Raw genomic sequence first — 26,962 nt, 5'->3', positions numbered from 1 at the left:
TACAAGACTTCTGCTCCCAAGAGGCAGGTAGCTCAGAAGACCAGTGAATGCAAGAGCTTTTCTGAGACCTGGACTTTCTATTAGCAAGAACCAGACCACACCCTAGGGTGGAGAACAAATACTGAGTAAGGTAGAACCCAGTGATCCAATACCAGATCACACCTTGGGTGAAGAACATATACTGAGTAGAGTAGGACCCAATTAATCCAACAGTCTGTAGAGGCTTTACATGAATGAAGCCTGGATTAGATTTCTGGCACTCCACAGGGTCCTCTGAGAACCCTTGGGAATGGAATTAGAAATAGCCTGAGCAATTCTGATATAGTTTTGAAGAGCCATTTGTATTTCTCTTTTGCACAAGGGCTTCTTCTGACTGCTCATATATCCTCCCTGGCAGTATTCAGGGTTAAACCTACATGCAAGGCAAGTGTCTTTAACTTTGGTACTATCTCTCTAGCCTCATACAAGATCTTTTCTTTGGGTGAGTAGGGGGCATACACAGAGAAACTTGAGGCTTACTTCTGGCTCTGTACTCAGGGCTCACTACTGGTGAGATCCCAAGGACCATATGGGATGCTGGGGACAAGTCGACTCTGTGATATTTTTAAGCCTGTCAAAAAGCCATTTTTGTTCCCCAGTGTCATGGGATATAAGGAATATTTTGTAAAGTTCCACCTATCAATGTCACTGGCTGCTGTCACAGTTAAGAGTGAAGTTGCAGACAGAATGACATAACCGGATGGGATCCACTGTCTCACTGGCCAAGAGCCAAGTTCTGTGTGTCCCACTTCTGCAGCTCATGGGGTGGAAAAAAAGTGAGGTAGGAAGTCCCTTCCGCCGTGTTTTCCCCCTTTTTTTGCACTCCAGGATGGGCCACTGCTGAGGACAGCAGCAAGATCTGAGTGGCCCAGTTTCTGGTCCAGCAAAAGAGGATCCAGGCTGCTCACCAGCACTAAGCATGGGAGGAGTGAATCAATGAGTGAATGAATTCGTTCACTAATGAATGAATGAATGAGTAATTAGTAAATAAATGAACAAACTGAAATAATTAGTAAATGAATGCATGTACTAATGAATGAGTGATTAGTAAATGAATGAACGAACTGATAATGAATGAACAGATGAATAAATGAAGGCATTAATGGATGAAGGAACAAATGAATGAATGAGTGAATGAGCAAACAAGTGGATGGACCTACTAATGAATGAATGCAAGAACAAGTGTTCCTACATCTCTGGCCTATCATTGGAAGAGCTCCCCACCCCAAGTAGGCCTCCTCACCCTTGCTCCCTTGGGTGTTAATTGGCAGTAGTTTGGCTAATTTCCTATCTGGGTCTTCCTGAGCAGACCCCAACTTCACCTTTGTTCCCCAGTGGCCCACTAGTTTAGTAGGGGCTCTGAAGGGTTTGGAACAGCTTCTGTGGTAGTGTCGGGAATGGACAGGAAGGAGGTGGCACAAGATACTGGTTTAAGGCTGGTTTGCAGAATCCAAAGAAGGACAAGAAGAGGTGTGTGTGTGTGTGTGTGTGTGTGTGTGTGTGTGTGTGTGTGTGTGTGTGTGTGTGTATGTGTGTGTGTTTTCTGGTGGTGGTAATAGTCCCAGGGAAAGGAAAGGAATCCAGGAGCCATGAAGTCCTCTAACTCTGCGCTCTATCCGGAGACCCTGGATCGCCTCCGTGTTCTGGAAGGCACAAAGTCCTGGTTATACAGTCCCATAGAGCAGTTGTGCAGTGGAGCGCGCTGGTGAATGACTGAGGCCAGGGCCGCTGTCTGGGGACAAACCAGAAAGGGCTACTTCGCCGCTGACTTGTTGATAATCTTGTAGCAGCTTTTGGTGGAGTGGGGACAGTGATAGAAGGTTTTCGACCAGGGAGGGCCATCGGCAGCTCTTGCAGTTCCTGCCCAGATGCTGCTTTGCGGTGGATGGGGTCCTGGCACGGTCACCAGCGGGGACAACACCCCTCCCCACCCCTGAACCTCGACTGAGGGTCCTCGGCTCTGAAGCGCAGGGAAAGCGCAAACCAGGAGCGCACAGCGCGGGGGTCTCCATCCTTCCCCCCTTCCTCCCTACTGGGAAGAAACTCCAGGGGGACATGCAAGCCGGGTCCCAGATGGGGCCCCCAACAGGGGGTTCAGACTCCTCTTCTCCGCGGGTGAATTAAATGAAAAAGATGAAGCGCCCAATACACAATAGCCTCGCTAGATGGAGACTCGGGCTCACTGCAGCGGCGCGGGGGGCGGCGGTGGCGGGGGAGCGGGCGGGAGGGCAGCAGCCCCGGCGGGAGACGGGCGAGGCTCTGGCTCGGCTCACGTCTGTTTTCCTTTTTTCGTGCACTATTGATTTCGCCTCCGCCCGCGGCCCTGCTGCCCGCCCGCGCGGGCGCTTCCAGCCCCGCGCCAATCCCGGCCGCCTCTTGCGGGCCAGCGTGACCCGCGCGGAGAGGCTCGGGCAGGGCGGGGACCCGGCAAGGCTCGCGGGGCCAGCTCCGGGCCGCTCTGGGAGGAGACTTTCCCCGCCTTCTGCCTCCGCCCCTGCCCGGGGTGCCGCCCCACGCGCGGCCAGGCGCAGCCGGGAGCCACCGCGCCCCGCGCCCCCGAACGACAGAGGCGCGCGCTGGGGTCCCGGCTCCGCAACCCTGGAGGCCCCAGCGGCGCGCAAACTTTTGCTCCCGTGCTCGGCGCTCCTCCCCGGCATGTGAAGCCCCCCCAGGAGCCCGAGCAGTTGCCAGGGTGAGCGTGGAGGCCCCGCCTAGAGGGCGGGGGGACTGGGGAGGCGGCTGGCTTTTAAACATGGGGGGCCTGCCGGCGGCTCGGGAGGCGATTCTGCAGCTCCGAGAGTGTGCATCTCCCTTCCCGTGGCCTCCAGGCAAGGGTGCGGGCGGAGAAGGAGACGTGGGGTTGGGGGGAGACGGGAAAAGGGGACAGGGGGAGATCACACCCCCCGAGATTGGGGGTGCACTAGAGCAAATAGGGGGTACGCATCCAGGCCAGGAGGTTGCATCGTGCGCATTGAGTGAGGCCAGAGAACAGTCAGTGCGCGCAAGAGGGTGATTTTTTTTTCCACCCAGGCGATGCGCTCAGGGGTCAGCGAGTCTGCCTGGTGGGTGCGTACGCGGAGAGAGCGGGCACTCGCGGGGTTTGAAGTCTGCTCGTCGTGCGAGTGAGTTGTGCGTGGCTGATTCTGGGCTGGTGGGAGATGTTCGTGTGGGTGTGCAGGCAGGGTTGGGGGAGACGGGTTGTGCATGGGGGCCAAGGCGCGCACGAAGGGTGGTGGTGGTGGTGGTGGTGAGTTTGGGACCGACCGCGGGCTCCTGAGCGTTGTTTTATTTGCTGTCGTTTTCTGCACGAAAGGGTGCAAGCTGGAGGCCAAGGACGGGCTGGAGTTAGGAGGGTGCTCCGGGGTGCGGAGTAGCACCCCTGCAACCCCAACTGCTACGTGAGTGAGCCCCGGTGCGCCACCGCGGTGGTGCAGCGCAGCGCCCGCCTGACCCGAGCTTTGCACCCCTGACAGTGGGCACCGCGGGCCGAAATGCTCCTGCGGGACCTGGTGCTGAGCCGCGGCCGCTGCTGGCCCTCGCTGCTGCTGCACTGCGCGCTCCACCCGCTCTGGGGCCTCGTGCAGGTGAGAGGAGGCACCGGCAGTGTCCAGAAAAGGTGGGAGGTTGGGTGGAAGGCGGGAGATTGTACTGGGCAGGACTTCAGTGGGTAGGGGGGTGAACAGCCGATCAGAGCCCTTCACTCCAGAGCTTACTCCAGACAGGGGAGAGTTGAGAAAAAAGATTCCACGTTTGCCAACTCTCCCCCTCTACCACTCCCTCTCCCTCATCCCTACTTTAAAAAGACAAAAATCCCTGAGATATTTTTTTTTTTGGTGAAGGCCTGCAGGAAGGGGTTTGGGAAAAGCGAGAGAGGCACCTGGAATGGCATCATTCTGTTGCAAAAAAGGCGAAAGAAACTTGCAGAGAAAATCTATCCTGAGACTATGCCATCTTCCCACCCCCTCACCCCCCACCAGCATCACTTAAGAGAACTTGCGCTTAACTCAGGAAACTGACATGCTACATAGGAGGGTCAACGGGACAGATTAGATTTAGGCTGCTACGGGTGGCAGACTGAAGAAGGCACTGCCAGGGGCTGTAGATAGAGTACAGGGGTTCAGACACTAGCTTTGCACGCGGCTTTCTGGAGTTTGATTCATTTCCCTAACCGCACAGTGTGTTCCCCTGAGCATAGAAACAACAATCTTGGGTATTACTGGGTATTTCCCTCAAATATCCATCCTTGAGAGTTACCTGTGGATAAAATCATCCTCTCTGGGTACCCTAAACCTCAGAGCAGAAATGACCGGTCACCAACCAGCCGGTCAGGGAAGGTTCTGTTTAATGGTGCTAGGAAAGAACTGTGGAGCTTGGGAGAGATGCGCTTTGGTGTCAACTCTGAATTTTCAGCCCCAACTCTGCCCTTCTGCCCCAAAGGAAGTGTGAACAGTGTCCTTTGGCTCTCTAGCCCCTGGTGTTTCTTCCTTATCTTCCTCACAGCGAGCCGCAGGATGACTTAGCCCTTTGCCTGGCCCCTAATGAGCAGGATGCAATGTCCATGTTGCTGCAGTTATAGGACTGGACATTCAAGCCTTGACCTCTTCTCTTTGGGTGGCTGGGTCCGCAGTGGCTCACAGCCAGTCTCTTGGACCTTTTTATTATAATTAGTGCAGCAGGAGCTTGTTGGTGGGGTGGGTGAACCGCTGGGTTCCCCCCAATACCCAGCCCCCAGCCTGCTTCCGGTTGTCTGGCTGGCTTCCCTCTCACTCACAATTGCTTTCCTTTCGGAATCCACAGCTTTGTTTAATGTGTGAAGCTGCAGCTATTACATTCAGCTGTGCCTTCTTGGGATTGGGATGTTGTCACTTTCCCACACTTGGAGTGTCTTCCCAAACTTAACTTCAAGCAGAGCCTCAGGGATGGGAGTTAGTTGGCTTCCTGTTTCTCATTTATCTCTCTTATTCTCTCTTCTTCATAAGACTTGTTCAGCTCAGTTTGGAGAGCAAGGGGATGCGATCTAGAGACCAGTTTTGCTGCATGAGCTAGAAGTGAGGGCCCTGACCCTCTGCCTTCACTCAAGGAAAGGAGTCCTCAGAAAAAAGTGTGTGTGTGTGTGTGTGTGTGTGTGTGTGTGTGTGTGTGTGTGTGTGTGTGTGCGCGCGCGCGCGTGTGTTTCAGTTGCTAGCACTCAATGTTCATGAAAATCAGTTTAGCAAAGGAATCCTCCAGACAAACAGAAGGGACCAGATCTTGGCTGGAAGCTCTGGAAAAATTAACCTACCTATGATAAGGACCAAAAAGCCAGAGGAAGAGGATTTTGGAAAGAAGGGATCTGCCTTTTTGCAGTAAGAGGAGTTTGAAATGGATGGATCTGGTTTCTTGCAATGCCAATTCTAGGGATCTCGAGGGGAGGAGAGATGGAAATGCCCAAGCAAGTATTTCCTTTTAAGTGAAGAGATTAGATTTGGTCACAGCAGAGTTTCTCCACTTTGCAGAAAGAACTCTGAGCTCTTCATACATTCATGGACATGTTGCCAGAAGGATTCCCCCGTAAGTTGTAAACATATGGAAAGATGAAACAGACATGGACTTTCCTGTCATTTAGCAGGCTAACTAGTGAAGCAGAACTCTAGAGTTCCCCAAAAATCCAGGGTCCCTGGAAGTGCCTGCTCTTGTTTCTCCCTTGCAATCTGGCCCAAAGCCCAGATGCTGAGAAATGTCACTATTAGAGTCAGAAAAAGTGTGAATCGCCAGAAAGTGATGGCACCATCCCTGAGGCTCTCTCCCTTTTACTTAGATGCATTCATATTTAAGATTTAGGGTTCTGCTAAGTTCACCTCCAGATCGTCCTCCTTTTTCCCTTTCTTGCAAGCATAGAGTAAAACAGGCTGAAATGTTTATTAAGTGCAATGTGACATTGAGAGATTGTGGGACTCGTTGGTCTCCATAAAAGAAGCCTGAAGCCATTGTCTTTGTGGAGACCCTCCTGAAAAAATTGGCTGGGAGTGGAGGCTCTGCTGCTGATGACCACACCCACGCACTTGCATGTATGCACACACAAATGCATGCAGACACATCCTCGGCACCTCAGTTAGCTGCTATGGCTTTACTGATTCATTCAGTTGCAATTTTTAGTCACCTGTTGGTGCTGCCTTCCTGGCATTTGGCTTCTAACTCAGAAGAAATTAGGCTTTAAGAAAGAGAAGCCAGCAAGAGCCCATCACTGGGGCTGGTAAGACTCGAAGCCATAGAGCATCTCCTGAGACCTGAGAAGTGAGGATGCAGGAGATGGATATAGCTAGGCAGAGGAGAGAGAAGAGGGCCAGGGGGAGGCTGGGGAGTGACATCCCAGGGCTAAACATCACTGACCTGGCACTTTGCATTTGAGCCTGAAGTCTACACAAGCTGGTCTGAGGAATTATGAGTCCCACCTTTTGGACATCTAAATACACAAGATAGGTTGAGGGAGTGGAAGGAGGCTGGAGGGAGGTGAGTTATGCCCTGAGCAAGGGAGAATGCAGGTGGTGCAGGAAATGTGACTTGCAAATCAGCACAGTTCTTTGGTCTCAGACTGTCCCAGGCTCTCTTCCAGATAGGTTGATGCCAAATAGTTATTTGTGGCTTACTGAACAGTATCAGAGGGTCCAGCCTCTAACTAACACCCTAGAAAGGAAGCAAGTGCTACCCCATGGGAATGTGATAGGGACCAAATACAGAGCTGGAGCTGGGAGAGTGGGGGCAAGAGAAAACTGCACTGGGGCTCGAGCCATAGTACAGTGGGAAAGATTCTTGCTTTGCATGCAGTTGACCTTGATTCCAACCCTGGTATCCCACAGGGTCCCCTGAGCACCACTGGGAATAATTCTTGCATCCAGAATCATGAGTAAACCCTGAGCACCACTGGATATGACCTAAAACAAAACAAAACAAAACAAAAAAACAGAGAGAGAAAACTTCACCTTTTTCCTTATGAAGGAGCCATGCGCATTGTATGCCCCCAGATCACAGTGACAGGTACTAAATCCCGGTGACAACAGTGCCCCTTGGCCTCCCCCATGCAACCTGGCAGAAGTGTTGACAACACATAGCTGCAGGAAAGGGCTGCAGTACAGGGCTGGGATGGCGGACACACGACAGAGGGCACAGGGTGGAGGACAAGGGATGGCAGGCATGGGATGGCAGGCATAGGAAACCAGACCAGACACTGTTGCAGGGCCATCAGGATTCCCACTGTGGTTCTGTGGACACAGCATCTCCCTGGCACTCTGGGCTTCTAAGTCAACCGAACTAACAACAGATTAGTCCTTGCCCTCAAGGACCAAGTTCCACCTTATTATGGGATACCCCAGGTTCTACCCCAACCAAGTTCAGTATGAGTCAGGGAAGTGGGGAGACCCTGTCTTTCAGCACCCCCCTACCATGCATACATGGAGAAATGAGTGTTTTTGCCACTTGTGTGGAAAGAATTAATCACCCTTGTGGAAGAATGGAGAAAGACCCACTTCCCGAGGGGAGCGAAGATGGCCTTGCAGCATCTGTAATGTGGCCAATAGTCCTTTAGAAACTCTTAAGTGGGGAGAGATATTAAGTCTAGCTACATCAGTTGGCTTGTGCTGTTCTCTGTGGGGCCAATACCATGTACCCAATAGGGAGGGTACCTCCCTACCCCCTGGACTCTGCCACCCTGGACCCTGGGCAGATGGCGCTGTGTTGACCTTTAAAGGCCCTACATGGCTGACTACAGGGGAAATTGGACTTCTTGGGGGGGGGGCACACACCCAGTGGTGCTCAGTGGTGCTCCTGGCCTTTTGCTCAGGCATCACTCCTGGCAAGCTCAGGGGACCATATGGGATGCTGAGGATCAAACAGGGTTGGCAATGTGCAAGGCAAAAGCCCTACCCACTGTGCTATTACTCAGGAATTGGATTTTTTTTCCCCTTGAGCTGACAGCCAGAGAAAGTAAGCAGGGCATTGTGGGGTGAGTGAGGTGGGAGGGGGACTGCCAGCTCCTTGGTCAGGCCCATCAGTCAGCGTCTTCCCTGGACACTTAAGAAACCAGATGCCCAGGTCTGTGGTTCTGCTGAGGGCAGGCGGCTGTTGGTGCCTCTTCTCGGTGTTCCAGATTAGGTGGGAAGTTTCAACCACATGCCGAGGGAGCTCAGTCTTCCTGTAGGTTCTGGTTTAAGTGGGCATGGTTCAGAGACTCATTTTTTACAGAAGGCTGTGAGGAGCAACTCCAGCCCAGACCGTTTCCTGCTTCCCTGTGGATAGGAAGAAGCAGAAACTGTCTGACCAGGATTGAAGAGGCTGGGGTTCCACATTGAACATTCATGCATCTATTCCTCTAATCATGCTGGAATGTCAGGCTTTCCCTTTGATGCTGGGTTAAGTTGTGATGCCTGAGCTGGATAGGGTCAGAGATGTTTCCAGGAGGAGAAAAGGTGATAGCCAAGTGCGGTCATGGACAAAGAGGGTCGAGTGTGGGGGAATATTTCAGACTTTTGGGGCAACTCTCAGAAGGCCTGGAGGAAGGGCCTGGAGGACAGAGCCGAAGTTGGGAGACTTAATAAAATTAGAATTGGGGGCCTGGAGAGATAGCACAGCGGTGTTTGCCTTGCAAGCAGCCGATCCAGGACCAAAGGTGGTTGGTTCGAATCCCGGTGTCCCATATGGTCCCCCGTGCCTGCCAGGAGCTATTTCTGAGCAGACAGCCTGGAGTAACCCCTGAGCACCGCCGGGTGTGGCCCCCCCCCCAAAAAAAAAAACAAAAAAAAATTAGAATTGGGGTGAGTCTGGGGCTTCCTTGCAGGCCTGTGACCACGTGACCCCTGAGCTATGGGCAGACCTTTGGGGAGATATTCACAGGTAGTTTGGTTGGCGTGTGTCCCAGAAGGCCATGCAGGTTCCCCATGGGCATCAGGATACTTCCTCTGCTCTTGATGGTCTTTGAGGTCTCCAGAGCCAAGACTTGAGTAGGCAAGGGGATCCCCCAAGAAAGGAGGTGGTACCCAAAGCTGCGGTCAGCAGGAAGCTGCAGACTTGGAGTTGTACCACAGCAAGGGCTAGAGCCGGACTCCAGAGAAGGTCAGACCAACATCCCTCACCTTCTGTTTGGAAAAGACTCATGGCCTGGCCGGGTTTGGGCTTTCTTTTTTTTTTTTTTTTTTTTTTTTTTGTGGTTTTTGGGTCACACCTGGCAGTGCTCAGGGGTTACTCCTGGCTCCATGCTCAGAAATTGCTCCTGGCAGGCACGGGGGACCATATGGGGACGCCGGGATTCGAACCGATGACCTCTTGCATGAAAGGCAAACGCCTTACCTCCATGCTATCTCTCCAGCCCGGGTTTGGGCTTTCTATCTCTGCCTGTCTGTCTGTCCACAGTTTCCCCCAGTGGGCATGACCAGAAGTGCTGAGAACTCCATCTGAGCCCCCTAACCAGAGGCTGTTTGAGAGAAGAACCCCAAATTCCAGTGTTGCGGGAAAGGGCATGTACTGCTGCTTCCTGCAGCCTCATTATCTCCTCTGGGTTCTGCAGGTGACATATGGTGAGCCCCAGAAATCCTGCTCCAAGGTGACCGACAGCTGCCAACACGTCTGCCAGTGCCGGCCCCCTCCACCGCTGCCCCCGCCCCCGCCCCCCCCACCACCTCCCAGACTCCTCTCGGCTCCAGGTAAGTCTTTGGGGGGCAATGCCGGGTACAGTGTGGGGTGCAGGCAGAGCCAGTGCTCTCAGGCAGAGGGCAGTCTGATCGCCTTTGTAATTTTCCACTGGCCGAGCAGGAGAGAAGCCAAGGCCCAACTTTCCCCTGCAGTCTGCAAAGCTCCTTTCCCACTGCTGGCCTTCCCCGGGAGCTGGAGGAGGAAGCATCTTCCTTGCTTAATCAGATAAAAGTCAATCTCCATTCGATGAGTGGCCTGGCCTGCGTGCTGCCCAAGAACTGGGCATTCAGGGAGCTGTCGATGGGCACTGGCCTTCAGTTTTCTCTCACCTCTGCCCATACATTTGGGTTTCTCATTGGAGAAGGCAGTTAGTAGGGAGCCCAAGTGGAAGCTCTAGGAGCACGACGCGCTCCTAAATATACCTTGGGTCGTTTGCAGCAGGTTCTGCTGAATAAACCTCCTCTGACGGGCCCCACTGGGGGTTCCTCTTTGAGCAGTTGCATCAGACAAAGAGTCTTCTTGGGCCTCCTTGGGGGAGATTGCTGCGTCAATCTTCCATGGAGAAGATCCCCAACAAGAGATCTGTGTATCAGAAGTCTCACTCACATTGGGGCCTGTAGAGTGCTGAGACCATGTGTGTGTGTCTCCCCGCCACCCCCCAGCTCTGTCAACTGTGAATTATTTGGGACAAACTGTGAATAATTCTGAGGAGCAGTGTTCTCTAGAAGGCTATTTGTAGGTTCAGGGGATGTCCCTGGCACCCCATGCGCTTGTTTATGTATTGTTGCTCTGTTCTCTGCCTGTCTTCATCTCTATCTACTGCCCAGGGCCCAGAGCAGCTCAGGCCTGCCTTGCTGCATTGTCAGAAGTGTGCAGCTTCCCGGGGCTTTCCTTAAATCCAGAGCTAGTGTCTGAGAGAGGCTTAGGAACGATCATTCTAGCAAGATCTAGGGTGACTGCAATGCTTGTTGAAGGGAAGGATCTGGGCCCCCACTCTGAGTCCCTGCCTGTCCCCTCTTCTACACTCTTCTAAAGATGGTCCAGGGCACATCTTCAAAATTACTTCTCCTTACATCTTCATTCAAATTATTTCTACCACTGGTTGAGTCCCGCTGTGTTCAACCATCTCTGTACCCCAGAGCAATCCGAACCACATCTGAGTCCCCTCAACTCATCTTGTCAAACCAGATAAACACAGGGCAAAGGTCATTCTGGTTGCCCATGGGCACCCTGGCCTCAGAGAAAGATCCTTTTGTTAGCAACCCACAGAACATGCATGGCCTGAGAGAACTTGGAGAATATTCTCGTGTGCACTGTCTATCCCTCGGCATCCCACACTCCAGCCTCAGTGACAGCTCCATTCTTCTGGGTCTTAAGGCATTCCTGAGATTGTTCTAGTTTGCTGAGGAGACTACAGGGCCTGCAGGCAGAAGGGGCAGTGCAAAGATCACAGCACCAAGAGGTGGCCTTCAGTGGGTCTATAGGGACCATCAAGGGGGGAACCTGTGAAGGGTCTTGTATTGCCTTCTGTCTTTGACCTGGACATAAATCCTGTTTACCAAAAAATGTTCATCATTCACAGATCTACCCCCTGTTGATGGTCTTTAGATAAGGCTCACTTCTGTGACTGTACAAATTAATTTACACAGGAAATTACCACTGTAACACCAGGGTGGATGATAGCCAGAGAAAATAGCCAGAAAGTAAAGGGAAAGAGATAAATCAGGACACATGGTCACCAAGAGGCCCCGAGTCATTACCTGAGGTGAGAGGGATGAGGTGCAGGGATAGAGTATCAGGCTAGGGTCTTCTTGGTGGTTGTTTCTAATAGAATAAGTGAAGGCAATAAAAACAAATTGTGGCCTTAGTCTACTATAGAAGGTTCTGGATTCCTGGCCTGCTCTCTAGCTGTTATATGGGGAGAGGAAATTGGCCTGAGAAATTCCAAGTTGGATGGGGTTCCCAGGGCCTATGTTCCTGGTTCTGCTTCAGTATGTTTGAGGGCAGCCTGCTCATGTGCTTGCTGAACTGTAGGGACTTGCACCCCATACTTTAGGCCAGGGCTTTTGCACCCTGTTCCAGTCCCATCACCTTTCCACAAGTCCTAGGAATATCACAGAAGTAAGCATGCCAGGAATGCCTCCTATTTGTGGCATAGCTGATTCTGAACTAATGTTGGGTCACTGTGAGCTCAGCAGCCCTTTATTGCTACCACATCTCTTGCCACCTGCAGATTCAGTTATGCGCCTTCTCCCCTATGGTCATGACCCTCCCTTTAAAAAAGCTGAACTCTAGAAAACTAAGTACTGTGGAACTCAGAGGAATTGAGCCAGGCATTTTCTATTTTCAACATTGCTGCTGTTTGGAGGGTGGGATAGGGGTGAGTGGCAAGGTCAGAGTTTGCTCTGGAGACCATCTCCAGACAGCTCCAGCTGTCTTGGAGGGTGTGATCCCCAGGTTGGTGGTCCCATGGAGTTGAGGGAGGCAGGTGCCAGGACCTAGGGGTCTGTAAGGGGTACTGAGACTTTTAACATCTAGGAAGTGTCTGGTGCTGTAAGTCAGAGAAAGCCAGACTGTACAACAGGATCAGACATTCATTCCACCTGAGGTTCTTCTGTACTGGCCATATTGGATTTTTATACATTTTTCTTTTCTAATTGCTCCTGAGAGACCTTTTCTCCCTGGCTAGTCCAAGGCTAGAGCTTCAGGCTCCAGATCCCATTTACTTTATGACACGTCATTTCCCCATGAATGAAAAATTCCCTCCCAAAGTTCAGCATAAGTTCTGAGCCCAGTTCCTGCCCCCAACCGTGGGTCACATGTCCATCCCTGGACAAATCACACTGGCTTGTGGGAAAAGCTACTGCTAATGAGTCAGATTCCTGGAGTGTGGGGAGAGGTGGAGGGAGTCATGGGCACTGGACAGGGAACATGGTCCCTGCACCCCACAGCCCAGAGATAAGGACACCAGTGAGTTTCCTGCATCCTCTCCTGTTCACTGCTCTCAGCCCTGGCCCTGTGTACAAGTCGAGCCCCAGAAATAATGGGACAAGCCATGGCCACACCCACATAGCTGTAGGTGGGATGCCTGTCCAGGGATCCTTTTATTATTCATTCCACAAGGGGCCATGAGCTCCAGGTGTGCAGCCAGCAGGTCAACTAGGAGAAAGAGAAGCAACTGCTCATGGGGTCCTGGTATTGAGTACACACTCAGCAAGGCTAGCCCCAGTCACAGCTGCCCTTGCCCCTTTGATCATCATCTGTGCCAAGCATGCCTACTCTTTCTGAAGACCTTGCAACCTGGCGAATGATTGTCGAATGTCTGCTCTGTGCCCAACCTCATGCCTGGCATGCTTTGAACCTGTCTTCTGTACATGGCAGCTGCCTTTCTTCCAGACCACCCTCCTAGCCCAGGCAACCTGGCTTCTTGATCAGTCTTGTGCAGTAGTTTTGGTTTATATTTTTTTTTATCGTGAAAATTTCAAATGTACTCACTGGCCCTCTGACTCCATATGGAGCTGAGAGCCTGAGGGGGGCAGTTTAGCCTTGCACCCCTCTGGGGATCCAGCTATGTGATCCCATCTCCTTATCTGCTCAGTGGGGCTCACCAGTTACTCCCAGAGAAAAGCCTCTAGAGGCCAAAGTGATAGCACAGTGGATATTGTCTGGCTCGATCCCAGGCATCCCGAATGGTCCCTTGAGTCTGTCAGGAGTGATTCCTAAGTGTAGAGCCAAGATCAGATCTGAGCACTGCCGGTGTAACACCAAAACCACTTTTTTTTAAAAAGGCTACAAAGAGCAGCAAATTCATAGGCAGAGCCTGTGGGGAAAGGATGCCCGGTGTGCCCTAGCTCCACTGTCCTGTTCAGGAGCTGAGCCATCTGGCTCTCTGCAGAAAAGCCTTCACTGCTCAGGTGTCTCTGCACTTCTGCAAAAGGGAGCTAGTGACTGAGTGCTGCATGTGGGAAATGCTGAGAGTTCCACACCATCAAGACCTGGAACCCAGTGACATGAAACACATGGTAGCTGGTATGCTCTTGTACAAAAACTGCAGTTGAGGGGACTCGAGTGATAGCACAGTTGGTAAGGTGGTTGTCTTATATGCCGCAGACTTGGGTTCAATCCTTGGCATCCCATATGGTCTTCCCAAGAACTGCCAGGAGTGAGTCCCGAGTGCAGAGCCATGAGTATTCCTGAGCATCCTGGGGTGTGATACACACACACACACACACACACACACACACACACACACACACACACACACACACACTCACTCACTCACTCCCTCACTCCCTAAAACAAAGATTGAAGTTGACACAAGAACTCAGGGCAATTGCTCTGTGGAGATTAAACAGATCTGATGTCTAATCAAACCAGATTATCCTGGGGAGGGGTGCATTGGGGTCCCATAGACCTCTCTGTGCATTCCTGCCCCTTCCCCAACCAGGTAGCAATAGGAAAGAAAAGGTTTTACAGGCCTGGGATCCTTAAGGTCCTCAAGATGTGCTGGAGACCCCACGGGAAGAAGGTCTTTCTGGAAGATGTGGGCAGGATAAATGTCAGGATAAGCCCTGGCTAAGCCAGAGTCCTGGCCCCAAAGCTTGAGGATGCTGGATCTACGCTTGCTTCATAAATGTCATCGATGGCCCCGTCCTGCCTGTGACTCAGATGGCTGTGGCCTTGGCGGGGACCTGTCGCAGCCCTCCGGGGGAAGCCTGCACACCCGCTCTGGGAGAGACCTGCCTCGGAGGCTGATGGGGCCCAAAATAGCTGTGGCAGAACAGAGGCGTGAGGCAGCATCTCTGCATAGCCCGCCTCAATGGCATGGCCAGGAGGCGTTGGGGGTGGCATTTCTGCTCTTCCTCAGACAAAGCAGTCCTCCCCCCCCCCCTCAGGTTACCAGCGGAGGTCACCCTGGCCCCGCCCCTGTGCCCACGGCTGGCTTCGTGCTCAGAGAAAGGAGCTGCTGGGAACGTGGGTGTTCTAGAATGAGCCTGAGTCACCCAACGTGGCAGAAGGCCCCAGATCAGAGCTGGATTTTCTGCTCTCCTGTCTCCCTTAACTTTCTACATCCCTGTGTGGCCTCTGTGGCCAGAGACATTAGCCCTGGTTTCTGAGAGGGACTCAGAAAAGGTGGCTCACTTGTTTTAGTCTGCCCAGCCACCAGGTGGAAAAGGTGAAACAAGGTTGGCAGAACAGTTCCTGCCACAACCCCTGCCTGGCTCATCCCATTTGGTCCCCAAGAGTTCATGCCGGAGCACCTTTCCCTGTCCTTGACTGCCTCACTCCTTCATGCTTCAAGTTTTTCTGATCCCGGTGGCCCCATGCTTCCCCTCTTAGGGCCTAGCCTAAGTCACCTCCCAAGTGTGTCTTCCCCAATTTCTACATTTTTTTTGCTCTGTTCTGCTAATGGAGCAAATTACTCCCCAACTCAATGACTGAAGGAAAAAAAAAAAACAAACAGAAAGAACTAAAGTTTCTTTCTTCTGGGGTGTGGGTTCTGAGCCTGCACTTGGGGCTTCTCACTGGGTCTGTCTGTTGGCCAAGTTGGAATCTTCTCAAAGGTGAAAAATATAGAGGGTCCTTCGGCACATGCCACCTCTGGTTAAGAACTGTGATGAGCCTCAGCTTTACAAGATACCTGCACCCCTAAGACTGACCCCATTCTGCAGCTACCTGAGCTTGAGGGAACTCCAAAGGACACATGAAGTCTCAGCAGCAACCCTCTGGCCCTTTCTGCCACATACAGCTGAACTTCACATTATGCCAGAGCCTGTGACTTGTCCCTAAAATGGACTTAAGAAGTTTTTGAGGATACCTACGGTTGAATTAAATAATTAATAATTGAAAAGGATGGTGAAGGATGGAGGTGGATGGAGGCCTTTGTCCTTAGGCCCCGGCCACGTGGCTTCATCCCCCATGAACCGGCGGGTCTGGGGTTCAGGAAAGCGACGGGTATAGAACTCACTCACAGTCAGGCATCAGGAAGCATCAACTTTATTCATGCCTATCCACTACATGTGTGTGGCCTACATCATAACCTTTCAAGCACAGCCATTCTTATTTAGCCCTGCATCTTAACTCCTTCCAGCCATCTTCCTTTGACCTCCATGCTGGTCAAAGACCAAAAGGGGAGAGCCCGCCAAAGGCCAAAAGGGCAAAGACCCTAATCCCCTGGGTCAAAGGCTTTATATAACCTTTCAAGACCACTCCCCGGAATGGGAGGGGTCTTGCAGGTAAGGTTACACCTAATATCCAGTTCCCAAGACCCCTCCCAGAAAAGGGCGGGTCTCAGGTAGGTACACCTAAATCCAGGGTGGAGTTACAACCTACATTTCTAGTGACTTTCTCTGAGCACAGAGTCAGTTTTGGACACAGCGGCGGGGCTGGGGTAACCCCTGCTGGTGACCTCTTGGGGGGAGGGCTGCTTTGTCTGAGGAGGAACAGAGGTGCCATCCCCTGTTCTGAGTGGGTGGCACTGGGGCCGACTGGTCCACTATGAAGCTCAGGTGTGTCTCAAGGCCACCTGGGCTTTCTCCCAGTCTGGTAACCAGCTCTGGAGAAGCAGTATACCCTTCCCCCTGCTCCTCTTCCTTGGGATCTAGAGCCAAGGTGATCCCAGGGGCAGCGCTGAGATTAGAGAGAGGAATAACTGAGCATTTGTGAAATCTCAGGCTTGTGAAAGTCACATCCTCCCACGCACACGTGCGCGCACGCGCACACACACACACACACACACACACACACACACACACACCATTTCTTTTTCCTTTTATAGCAATCATCCTACCCTTTAAATACTTGCTCGATGACGAATCCCTGGCTCCCTTGCTAGCTATAAAGAAATGCCTTCCTGTGTCTCTGTCCACTGACAGACCCTTCACCCCTCAGGGTCCTTAGAAACCCCAGATTCATGTCTTTTGCAGACTTGTGACTTTCTCCCCTCTACCAGTCATGGTGCTGGGGAGGCCCTGAGCAGGACAGAGCAGGTTCCATGGACAAGGCACTTCACTTGCTCATTGCTCACTGTGTGTGTGTGTGTGTGTGTGTGTGTGTGTGTGTGTGTGTGTGTGTGTGTGTGTGAGAGAGGGGGGGGGGATCAGGCTGGTTGCTAAAGCAGAAGATACGGAAACCCCAAAATATTGGGGAATGGGAGGTCTCAAAAGTGACATGTTACCCTACCATTCAAATCTGCGAGTCTGGTTGGGGTGGTGGGTGATACTGAGATGGTTTGCTCAATGGCGGATCTGTTAGGTGATTGTCAGCCCAGGAAAGAAAGATATAACTGGGGGTGGTGGGTGTCTAGAGGAAGGCAGAGCCCATATACACAGGGCCTGGGGGCCTAAAAAAAGAGATTAGAGTATTTGTTCAAGTGAACTAGAGGTTCCTAAAGGATATGATAGGTGTGTGGCTTCATGGACACTGTACAGAGCCTGGTGTTGACTAGATATGATATGGGGGAGATATATGAGGGGGAGACAGGTGTGGCCCTGATTTTGAGCTGTAGGGCTGTGGTTATAGAAGGGGTGTCTTGGGGTAGTTCAGCTTCATATCCACATGGTGTCTCAGACTCACCAGACTTTTTTTTGCTTGGCACTGTCAGGAATTTTGGGGGTTCTCAATGGATTTGGATAGGCCTAGGGGAGGGTGAGCAGTGGTACCAGTACCTCCCAGTGTCTTCTGCTAGTGACTTGCCATCTTAAGGACAAGTCACATGCTCTGGCAGCTGCATGTGGAGAAAAATGCCAGAGAGTCTCTGCTGAGATTTCCTTCTATGAGGAATTATTGATCCCCTTGAAGTACTCTCATGCTCAGGTAGCTGCAGGGTGGAGTCAGTCCCAGGGGTGTGGGTACCTTATAAAGCTGCAGCTCACTATAGCCCTTAACTAGAGGTGGTACCTGGTGAAGGACCCTCTTTATTTTTGGTTTTTGGACCACACCTGATAGTGCTCAAGGGTTACTTCTAGCTCTGTACTCGGGAATTATCCTGGCGGTACTCGGGACCATATGGGATACCGTGGATCAAAATAAATGACATTCCTGCTGTGCTATTGCTATGGCCCTGATTCTGCATCCTAGGATTTGACAATTTCTCACCCCTGTGTAACTTGTGGAGTGACTATTGATTTGGGTCTCAGGGTGCTGGATTTTCATCACTCGTGGGAGGCAAGTTTCTGTGCAGTGGTCTCTGAGCCACTGTCTGTGAATTGGAGGGTCTGAGGCTGAGCCTAGCCCTGGCTCCCACCAGCTATGGGCTTTGTGACTATGGATTGTATGACTATGGACTGTGTAACTGAGTCGTTATGAACTATGTGACTATGGACTAGGTTACTATGGCTGGTGACTGAACTGTGTGACTGAAGGTCTTTGAGCTATGGACTGTTGTAAATTAAAAATACATGAGTTGTGAGAGCACCCCAGGCACCACATTTCTAAACTCTACACAGCCAGGTCTGAAGAAGCAGGGTAACAATGAAGAAATAATAAACTAAGCTAGCCAGAAAACAATGATCATGTTGTACATGGCCTTTTGGACTGTTTGACTATGACCTATGTGACTATGGGCTATGTGACTATGAGGCTGTGATCAGCTTGTCTTTGAGCTTGTTTCCTCAACTGCATGTGGCTATTGTGTGTGTGTGTGTGTGTGTGTGTGTGTGTGTGTGTGTGTGAGAGAGAGAGAGAGAGAGAGAGAGAGAGAGAGAGAGAGAGAGAGAGAATTCCATCCTCAAACACAGAAGAATCCATCTGTGAGAGTTTCCTTCTGCTCCAGGCCCCCTAATTTCAGCAAGCCCCCATGTAAATATTATTTTTCCTAACGGTGTCTCTTATCTGTACCCCCACTCGTCCCATCTCATATTCTGAGATAGATCTAAGAGCCCAACCTTGGTCCCTGCTCTGGTATCTGGAAGAGTCTTCAGCATCTCTGGCCTTTATTTTTCGTTAAGTAAATTTTTCCAGTACTGGCTTTTCCTCCTCTAATTCAATAAGTGGAATTATTTATCTTCCATTTTTGTGTCTGCACCCAGCAAATAAAAGGCTACCCACCCACTTAGGTGAACTTTAATTTACTCAACCAACCTTTATTCATTGATTTCTTGCACAAACATTTGCCCAGAGGTTGTGCCCCAGCAGGTTTGGCACCTGGCTCTGTATTCATGAGATGAAACCCAGCCATCCTCTGCCCTCAGAGATGGCTTGACTGGGTGCCTGAGTCAGGCACCATGTTGGCAGCACTGGAGACTTTGAAAATGATGGACATCAGCCATCAGCTCTCAGCAGAGTGTAGGGGCAAGAGGGGCTTTGTGCTAGGAGAGGATCAGGTGGGATAACTGTGAGCTTGGGCCCAAAAGCCAGTGAGAATTCCCAATACTGAGACACCCCCAAACCTCTACAGTGCTTAAGATGTTCCAACAGAATTCTATATCAGGGCCTTTTTCTCCGGGTTCACACCATATGACACTCTTAACAATATCGAGGCCACACACGGTGGTTCTCAGGATTTACTTCTGGTTCTGTGCTCAGGGACCACTACTGGCAGGCTCAGAGGACCATGTGGGATGCCTGGAAACAAACCTTGTCAATCCAGGTTGGTTGGTTTGTGCAAGGCAAACAACTTCCCTATTGTGCTACGGCTCTGCATGGTACATTTCTTATCTCTCCCTGAATGATGGAGACTGTAGACTTTTTGAATTGCTTCAGAGATTGTCATGATATGAGTGCACCTGAATGTGTGAATCCAGAGGGCTTTCTCAAGACACTCATGGGCCCAAGGTGGCTTCAGGGTGGTTGGGGAAGGCAAAGGAAGGACATTGTCTAAGAGCTTCTGGAACCTGTCTTCATTGTATCTCTTCTAAAATCACACACTCAGGGTTCAAGAGATAGTACAGTGGCTAAAGCACTTGACTTGCCAGTGGTTCCAGGGATGAAGCTGGGTCATTGATGGTGTCAGAGAGTTGTGAGAGATTGTGCAACCAGGTTGACCTCAGTATCCATTCAGGGCCCTCAGGGGCCTCAAAGCTGGGGTTCCAGCCAGACTCCAAGGGGAAGGGGAAGGGTAGGAGGGTGTTCTGAGGTCCAGGCGGTACAGCAAAATTGCTAAGATTTGGGGGGCAGCTTTTTCACATCAGTCATTGCTAATGGATTGACACAATGCCAAATAAGCTCACAGGATGAAGATGCTCAGTTTTGCTGTTTAAAAACAAAGGATAAATAAACTCAGCCCTGGGATCCTTATGGGTTGAGAAGAATCACATCCTTGAGCCCAACTCCTGAATTACTGCTGATGTTGAGTCTTTCCTAGACTAGGAAGTTAACCACCAAGTTAAGGTGGGTGTGTGACTTGGCTGAGTTCCTCTTATGGTTGCTCTAGAACAATCTAGTGCTCTGGATCTGTGTCAGAGCTCCAGAGACTGAAATAGAACTTTGCAAGAGTCTTTCCCCTTTGTTGCTCTCATTCTTTCTCTTTCTCTTTCTCTCTCTTTCTTACTCTCTCTCCCTCCATTTCTTCCTCCCTCCTTCTTCTCATAGCTCACCTGAGAGGCGTCCTCCTGCTTTGAGGAGTGCTCTCAGGTAATGCGAGCTCTTCCTGGAAAGGAGCTTTGGAGTTCTGGTGTCATCATGAGGAAATATGATGTTCCTTTGAGGGAGTTCTGGTCTCCCTGTGAAGAGCTCTAGGGTTCCTGTGAAGAAGCTCTAGGGTTCTTGTGAGGGAGCCTAGCATTCCTAGGGTAGAGGTGGGCTGTCTTTCACCCTGTGTGTTAGTGGGTCAGCCCCACTCATCTGTGGGGGTCCCAGCTCGCACTGGCACCACACTCCCCTCAGAAGCAATATGCTTTGTCCTCATTCTGGGAAAACATAGCCTCTTCTTGGTTGCTGCACCCAACCTGGCTGTCCAGTCCACTGAGCATCTTTGACTATACCAGAGAGTTCCCTCTGTGTCCCCTTAACCTTCTCATACCCCTCATTCTATGGTTTCAATGAAAATATCCTGCTGCCATGGTGCTCAGGGTTCTGATGTACCTGGCTCAGCTCTGCTGGCTCTGCCAGCAAGACCATCTTCTCCAAGACCCTAAATTGCAGTTGGTACAGGTGGTACACTCCTGTCTCTTGCCCCTTTGGAAGCCTGTGCTCCTTCCTGGTCCAAGGCACAGACATCCAGAGGATTCCACGTTAGGCCAGCCTGAAAGAAGTATCTCTTTAATCACCCTAGTTCTAGTCATTACCGCTACCTTGGTCCCTCATGGAGGGGAAGCTGGCTGCATCCTTAGAGTATTCCCTGGGCCCCTCCATCACCTCCCAATATCTCACCTCCTTTTTTATTACCCTTGCTTACCATTCTCTCTGGACTTTATCAACTTCAAATGCCTCGCCTCCCATCCCATCACCTACCCTCACAGTTCTCTTTGGGCTCCTCCATCACCTCTCAACGCCTCACTTCCTACACCATCATCTTAGGTTGTGGGATTGGGGGAGAACCATGCATTTGTCCTCTTAGCATTGACAGGAACCCACCCTCAAGTGCCTACTTGTCTCCCAAGGGCTATGGTCTGGGCCAGCTCAGCTCAGCTATATACACCCTGGCTCTGCAGCCTCTAATTTGAGGGTCCCTCACCCAGCCACCTCTGCCTCAGTGTCTGGTGACTCTGGTGACCAGAAGCCGATGTTTTGGAAGTCTTGAAAGCATCTCCCTGCCTCATAGGCCTCTATCAATCCCTGTCATAGCAAAATGATGGAGCCATCAATGGGTCACCCTATGTGAGGCTGTCACAGATGAAAGGATTGGGGGACACAGAGAGGATGCTGGATGCCTGGTGTCCATTGGATTCTGAGGACGCAAGACCTTAATGAATATATAGGAAGTACTGTGCAGAGTCTGAGATGAGGGATACTCCCATGTTTCTCCCTGACTGACTTTATTTCCCTCTTTTCATTGCTGGACTCAGAAAGCCAAGTTTATGAACCCCGGTGCTCACTTCTTACCTTTTCTTTGGTCTCTAGAGCTCTGCCATATGCCCTTAGGAGAGGAGTTGATGGGGCACCTCCAGCCTGCAGTAAGAGGCTGAGGGGAACATGGGGACCCCTATCTTCTTGAGGAAATTGGTACCTTAAGAGAGGGGTCAGAAGGAGAGGGGCTTAGCCATCAGAGGGTCCACAGGTCTCCAGTTTGCTCCATTCCTTGCCTTACAAGCTTGTTCTCCCTTCTGAATGAGACAGCCCAAGTCTTGGGGCGGGGTCAGGGGATCCACCTGATCAGCTCTTGCAGCTGCTGTGTCTAGAGCACAGCTATTCTCAGAGGAAAGGGGGTTCACAAGACTGGTTTTTCACATAATTTTACAGAGGTAATATGTTGCAGTGATGTCCTGCTTACGCTCTGAGCACAAAATCATGGCACCTAAAATATCCTTTAAGTGCCAGAGACCTTTTACCTCATCTGGGAACCTCTTTAGCCATCCCCACTCCACCCTCAGCCTGCTTGTATCACTCAATGCTGGAAATGCTAGATGCTCTTAGTGTGAGAATATTACTCCTTAAGTGTGGGTAGCCCCTCCCCCAACTCCTTGTTTATTCCACCTGAATGATCAGAACTGCCCACACCTGGAACAGGCAGATAGAGGAATCTGTCTAGGGGAAGTAGGAGATAAAAAAGAGAGTTAGAGAGAGAAGAGTGAGGCAGCAAGGAAGCCTGGAGAGCAGCTGAAAGAGAGCAGAGGTAGGAGGGATCATAGAGCAGCAGGAAAGAGACTGCTTAGTTTAGAAGCCATGTGACACACGGCAGTTACGGCCTTGTAATAAAGCTGGATTTCTCCTGAAACTTCATGTGACTGCTTTGTGAATTTCTCCACCATCACCCTGCAACCTTCAGACCTGCCAGGCCATAGGGGCTGCAGGAGTCTGGCCAACCTGAGAAAGGCCTCATCATCTCCCTACCAAAACCAGGGCTCATTAATTTATATTTTAGAAACACTTAAGAATTGATGAACTGGGCCCGGAGAGATAGCACAGCGGCGTTTGCCTTGCAAGCAGCCGATCCAGGACCAAAGGTGGTTGGTTTGAATCCCGGTGTCCCGTATGGCTCCCCGTGCCTGCCAGGAGCTATATCTGAGCAGACAGCCAGGAGTAACCCCTGAGCACCGCTGGGAGTGGCCCAAAAAACAAAACAAAAAAAAAGAATTGATGAACCAGGGCCAGAAAGATAGCACAGTGGTAAGGCGTTTGTCTTGCACATGGCCAACTCAGGATTGACAGTAGTTCAATTCCTAGCATCTCATATGGTCTCCTGAGCTTGCCAGGAGTGATTTAAGAGCACAGAACCAGGAGTAACTCCTGAACGCCAATGGGTGTGACCCAATAACCAAAAAAAATAATGCAACTTAGTTGATGCAGCTAGAAGACTGCTTCACCCCTTGTAAATTAATGTGTTCCAATAAAACTTTATTTACAAAAGCAAGTGATGGCCCAAAGTCAACATGCAGGCTAGACTTTCTCAGTCATTGAACCAAGCTGATCCTGAATCAGTTTTCAAAATGATCAAGCAGTGTAAAGAGACCTCAACCTCCTATCCTAACACTTCCCCTCTGTCTGGAGAGAAAGAGACCTGATGTCTGTTGAGGCTCTGCTGGCACCGGCTATTTGCCACTAGGACCATTGCCTTCTGCCAGGGTCACACACATACTTCCCATAAATATGGACTCATTATTTGCTACCTATGTTGGCTCTTGCTATTCAGGGGATTTTAGATTTGGTTTTATAGTTTTCCCTTTTCATCTAAGGCATGTTGTCCTTCTAAGTGTCCGGGGAGGCAGGGTTCATGATTCATGGTTAGAGGTGACCACTGCCTCCCTGCCACCAAAACTGGTCCCTGACTGCTTTGCTTACCCTCTGACCATCTTCCCTCAGCCCAGCATGGAGCCAGGAACCTCACCTGAAATTAGCAGTTCTTGAGGTCTGGACTGAGAGCTGGACTGTCTGTTCCCTAAGAGGGATGAGGAATGTGGCTCCTCCCCAGAGCATCCACCTCCTTCTTCCTCTTCTTGTTTTTAACTTTATTATTCTGTTTAAATAAATTATTTTACTGAATTGCTGTGAGATCCACAGTTACAAAGTTGCTTATGTCTGAGTTTCAGTCATAAAATGTCCAACACTTCACCAGAGCATAATTTTCATCACAATGTCCCAGTTTCCCTCCCACCCTCCACCCTGCCTGCCTCTGGGGCAGACATTTTTCTTCTCTCTCGCTCTCTCTAAAAATCACACTTGTTTATGGATTTAAAGAAAAGAGTATGTTATTAATATCCAGAGACAATAGAGATAAGGGCCAGGAAGACCCGTCCATTGTAGGAAGCTTGTCACAAAGAGTGGTGAATGCAGTTAGGACAGAGAAAGGAGCACTAGGACAATGAGAGTTGGGAACGATCACTCTGGACAAGAACTGGGCACTGAAAGGGGATAAAAATGACATCCCTATCTTCTTGCCCCTTCTAGAACCACAGTGTGTTGTTGCAAGGCTGATGTGTGAAGACTGGGGGTGGGGTGGGGGGAAGCAGGCTCAGGAAGTTTGGGATAACAAAGTAGGGACCCCTGCATTGAAGAGGACAGAGTGTTGTCAGATAGCTATTCTTTGGCACCAAAGGGGGCTGTTTGCACAAAGTTTGGGAGATTGCCATATTCTGTGTTGGTCCCCAGAAGCATCATCAGTGACCCTAGGCACTTGCTTTCTCTGTTCTTGGCATTGGGAAGTTTCCAGAGAGATGTCTACCCAGTCCACCCTGTCCCTCTCCTCTGTCAGACAGTGACAGTGCATAATTAATAAGGTATTGGGCGTTTCTGAGTGCCCCCTACAGAGCCAAGCCTGAGGACACTGTCCTTGATGAAAAGCTGCCAGGGTACCACCATGCTGAGTAGTTCCCAGGAGGCAGGCAGTGATAAATAAGTCTGAGGCACAAGTTTCCTGCATCTCCCAGGCAGTAGGCAGGAAGGCACAGATGAAAAGACCCCAAGCTCCTTCCCAGGGCCCCAAATGGGGGAGCAGAAAGCTGTGGGTCAACCACCTGTTCCCATCTTTCACCAGGTGGGACCTTTTCTGAAATTTCACTCCTCTACCTGAAGGTACATTGGGGCGTCCACTATGTTTGCTTCTGCAGAGGAACCAACCTCCCACCTCTGTTCAGTGCAAGCAGAGAGTGGGAACACTCCAGCCTCCTGATGTGGTGACTTCTTGTCTGGGGGGAACCAGGAAGTTCAGGAAAGGGGAGGTCTCTACTGAGGCCATACCCTAAGCCAGATGCTAATTGGCATAGAAAGTCTGAAGGGCCCCTTCCCCCTGTGTGCTGGGATACAGATCTCTGCTCTTCCCTAGGCTTCTAGAAAAGATCCCTTCTGTAATGGGGGTTCAATTCCAGGTCCCTCTTGTGGAGATGCATATGGGGCACCTTCAGGACAGGACATGGGGGCTGCCCCTGGCACCAGGCTCCCCACAAAGGCCCCAGCCCATGAATGAGTGGTTGGGCTGAGTTGGGCCTTTGTCTGGGGAGACAATGGGCTCTGTGTGGGGTGGGGTAGGAGGCAGGAGTCCAGGCCTGTTCTTGCAAAGGGCCCTTAGGAGGCCAGCTGGAGAAGAGCAGAACAGTACCTCAGGCTGAGGGAAAGGGGCTCAGCCCAGAGAGAAGCTAGGCCTCCAGTCTGAAGAGCCTTGGGGGGGGGTCTCCTGTGTATAGAAATTCCACAGTCACTGTCTGGTTCTCATGGCCATGATCTGGATCTTGTAGCTTCTTTCTGTGGCCACTGTTTATCTTCTATGGCTACTCTCTGGCCACCTAAGTAAGGATCCTTGGATAGCCAGTGACAACGGCACAGTTGACATCCTTTTCCTGAGTTGATATTCCTGAGCCTGGCACAGTGGCAATTACATATGGTGCTAATTCAATGCTTGTTGGCTGGCTGGATGATGGATGGATGGATGGATGGATGGATGGATGGATGGATGGATGGATGGATGGATGGATGGGTGGGTGGGTGGGTGGATGGGTGGATGGATGGGTGGATAAATGGGTGGATGGATAAATGGATGGATGGATGGATGGAAGGACAAATAGGTATATGAATAAGTGGCTGGCTTACTGGCTGGGTAGATGAATGTATAATGAATGGTATAGATTAGTGGATAGATTATGGGTGGGTAAATGGATGAATGGATAGCGGATGGCTGATTTGATGAAGTAATGCCTTTGTGATGTTATCTTCTGGACATAGATATGAAGTATCAAACTGCCCACATGATAAGACATATAACATTTGGAAAGAAATAGTAACCTGCACCTACTGGAAGGAGGCTCAGGAAGGCTGAGGATCCCATACCCTTCCCCTAAGAAAGTTGTTTCTTGGTCTTGAGTCTCAGAGCAATGTTTTCTGTACCACCTCTAGCCATAGCATTCTGTACTCTTAAAAGAAGAGACTGTCTCTGAACAAAATAGCTGTTTTCCTAACAAAAGCCCAGGTTTGGGTCCAGACAGGATTTTTCAAAGACCTCCTTCTTCTCCCTCTTTCTCCTTGCACAATGAGATTGCATACTTCTGAATTTTGGAAGAGACTCTCCTGAGAAGGATCAGATCAAGTTTCCCATCCTAGTGTCAGCTGTGTTTGGGAGAATCCTGAAGAAGGGAGCCCTTATCTTTAACTGAGAATAGAGTTAAAGCCCCATCTTTAACTGAGAACTTGAGGAGAGAGAACCAGGAGGAAATGTGAAAGCAGTAATTGGTTCCAGATCAGAGTTTGATCGTTCCTCCTGCCACTTTCTCTACAAGGACCCTGCATGCCTTTTGTAGGGACAGTTCACCTATCCTGGTCCACTGGTCCTGCTCTCACTGATTCCAATGATCAAAGACAGACACCCCATATTTCTACTAATTGGGATTGGCCTCTGGCTAACTCCAGATGCCTGTTACAGCCCCAGGATAATTGGGTGCCTGTGGGTCATTGAAGGGCAGGTATAAACCCATCATCCCCAACTCATGGTATATCTCTGGTCACATAGTGCTTGCTGCTGGGTTTGAGTCTTCTGCCAAATCACTCTGAGAAAACTAGACCAAACAAGGAAGACCACAAAACGAGGACCTAGGAAAATCTTGTGTGTGAAATTTGATATAAGTTACAAAGAAGTTGGCAAAGGGAAAAGAGAACCTTCTGGATCATCTCTTCCTTGAATTGGGTTTGGCTCCTATTCTGAATGGAATTTTCTATCATTTTCGAGTACTGAAGTTTCTGA

General features: G+C 50.6%; 1 protein-coding gene and 1 pseudogene across 1 annotated transcript in view; both read left to right on the top strand.

Annotated features, from left to right (window-relative positions):
* Positions 1–902, top strand: part of LOC126004270 (U4/U6.U5 tri-snRNP-associated protein 1-like) — a 78,391-nt pseudogene extending 77,489 nt beyond the window's left edge.
* Positions 903–3,252: 2,350 nt separating this feature from the next.
* Positions 3,253–26,962, top strand: part of PRIMA1 (proline rich membrane anchor 1) — a 33,771-nt gene continuing 10,061 nt past the window's right edge. Inside the window, exons 1-2 of the mRNA XM_049769933.1 lie at positions 3,253–3,623; positions 9,575–9,710. Of these exons, the coding sequence (XP_049625890.1) occupies positions 3,531–3,623; positions 9,575–9,710 (229 nt within the window). The 5' untranslated portion in view covers positions 3,253–3,530. The remainder of the gene's footprint in view (positions 3,624–9,574; positions 9,711–26,962) is intronic.

Source organism: Suncus etruscus, chromosome 3, assembly GCF_024139225.1.
Source record: "Suncus etruscus isolate mSunEtr1 chromosome 3, mSunEtr1.pri.cur, whole genome shotgun sequence".
In the NCBI taxonomy this organism is placed as follows: domain Eukaryota; kingdom Metazoa; phylum Chordata; class Mammalia; order Eulipotyphla; family Soricidae; genus Suncus; species Suncus etruscus.
The sequence above is the reverse complement of the archived record's forward strand: the minus strand, read 5'-3'. Positions and strand labels throughout refer to the sequence as shown.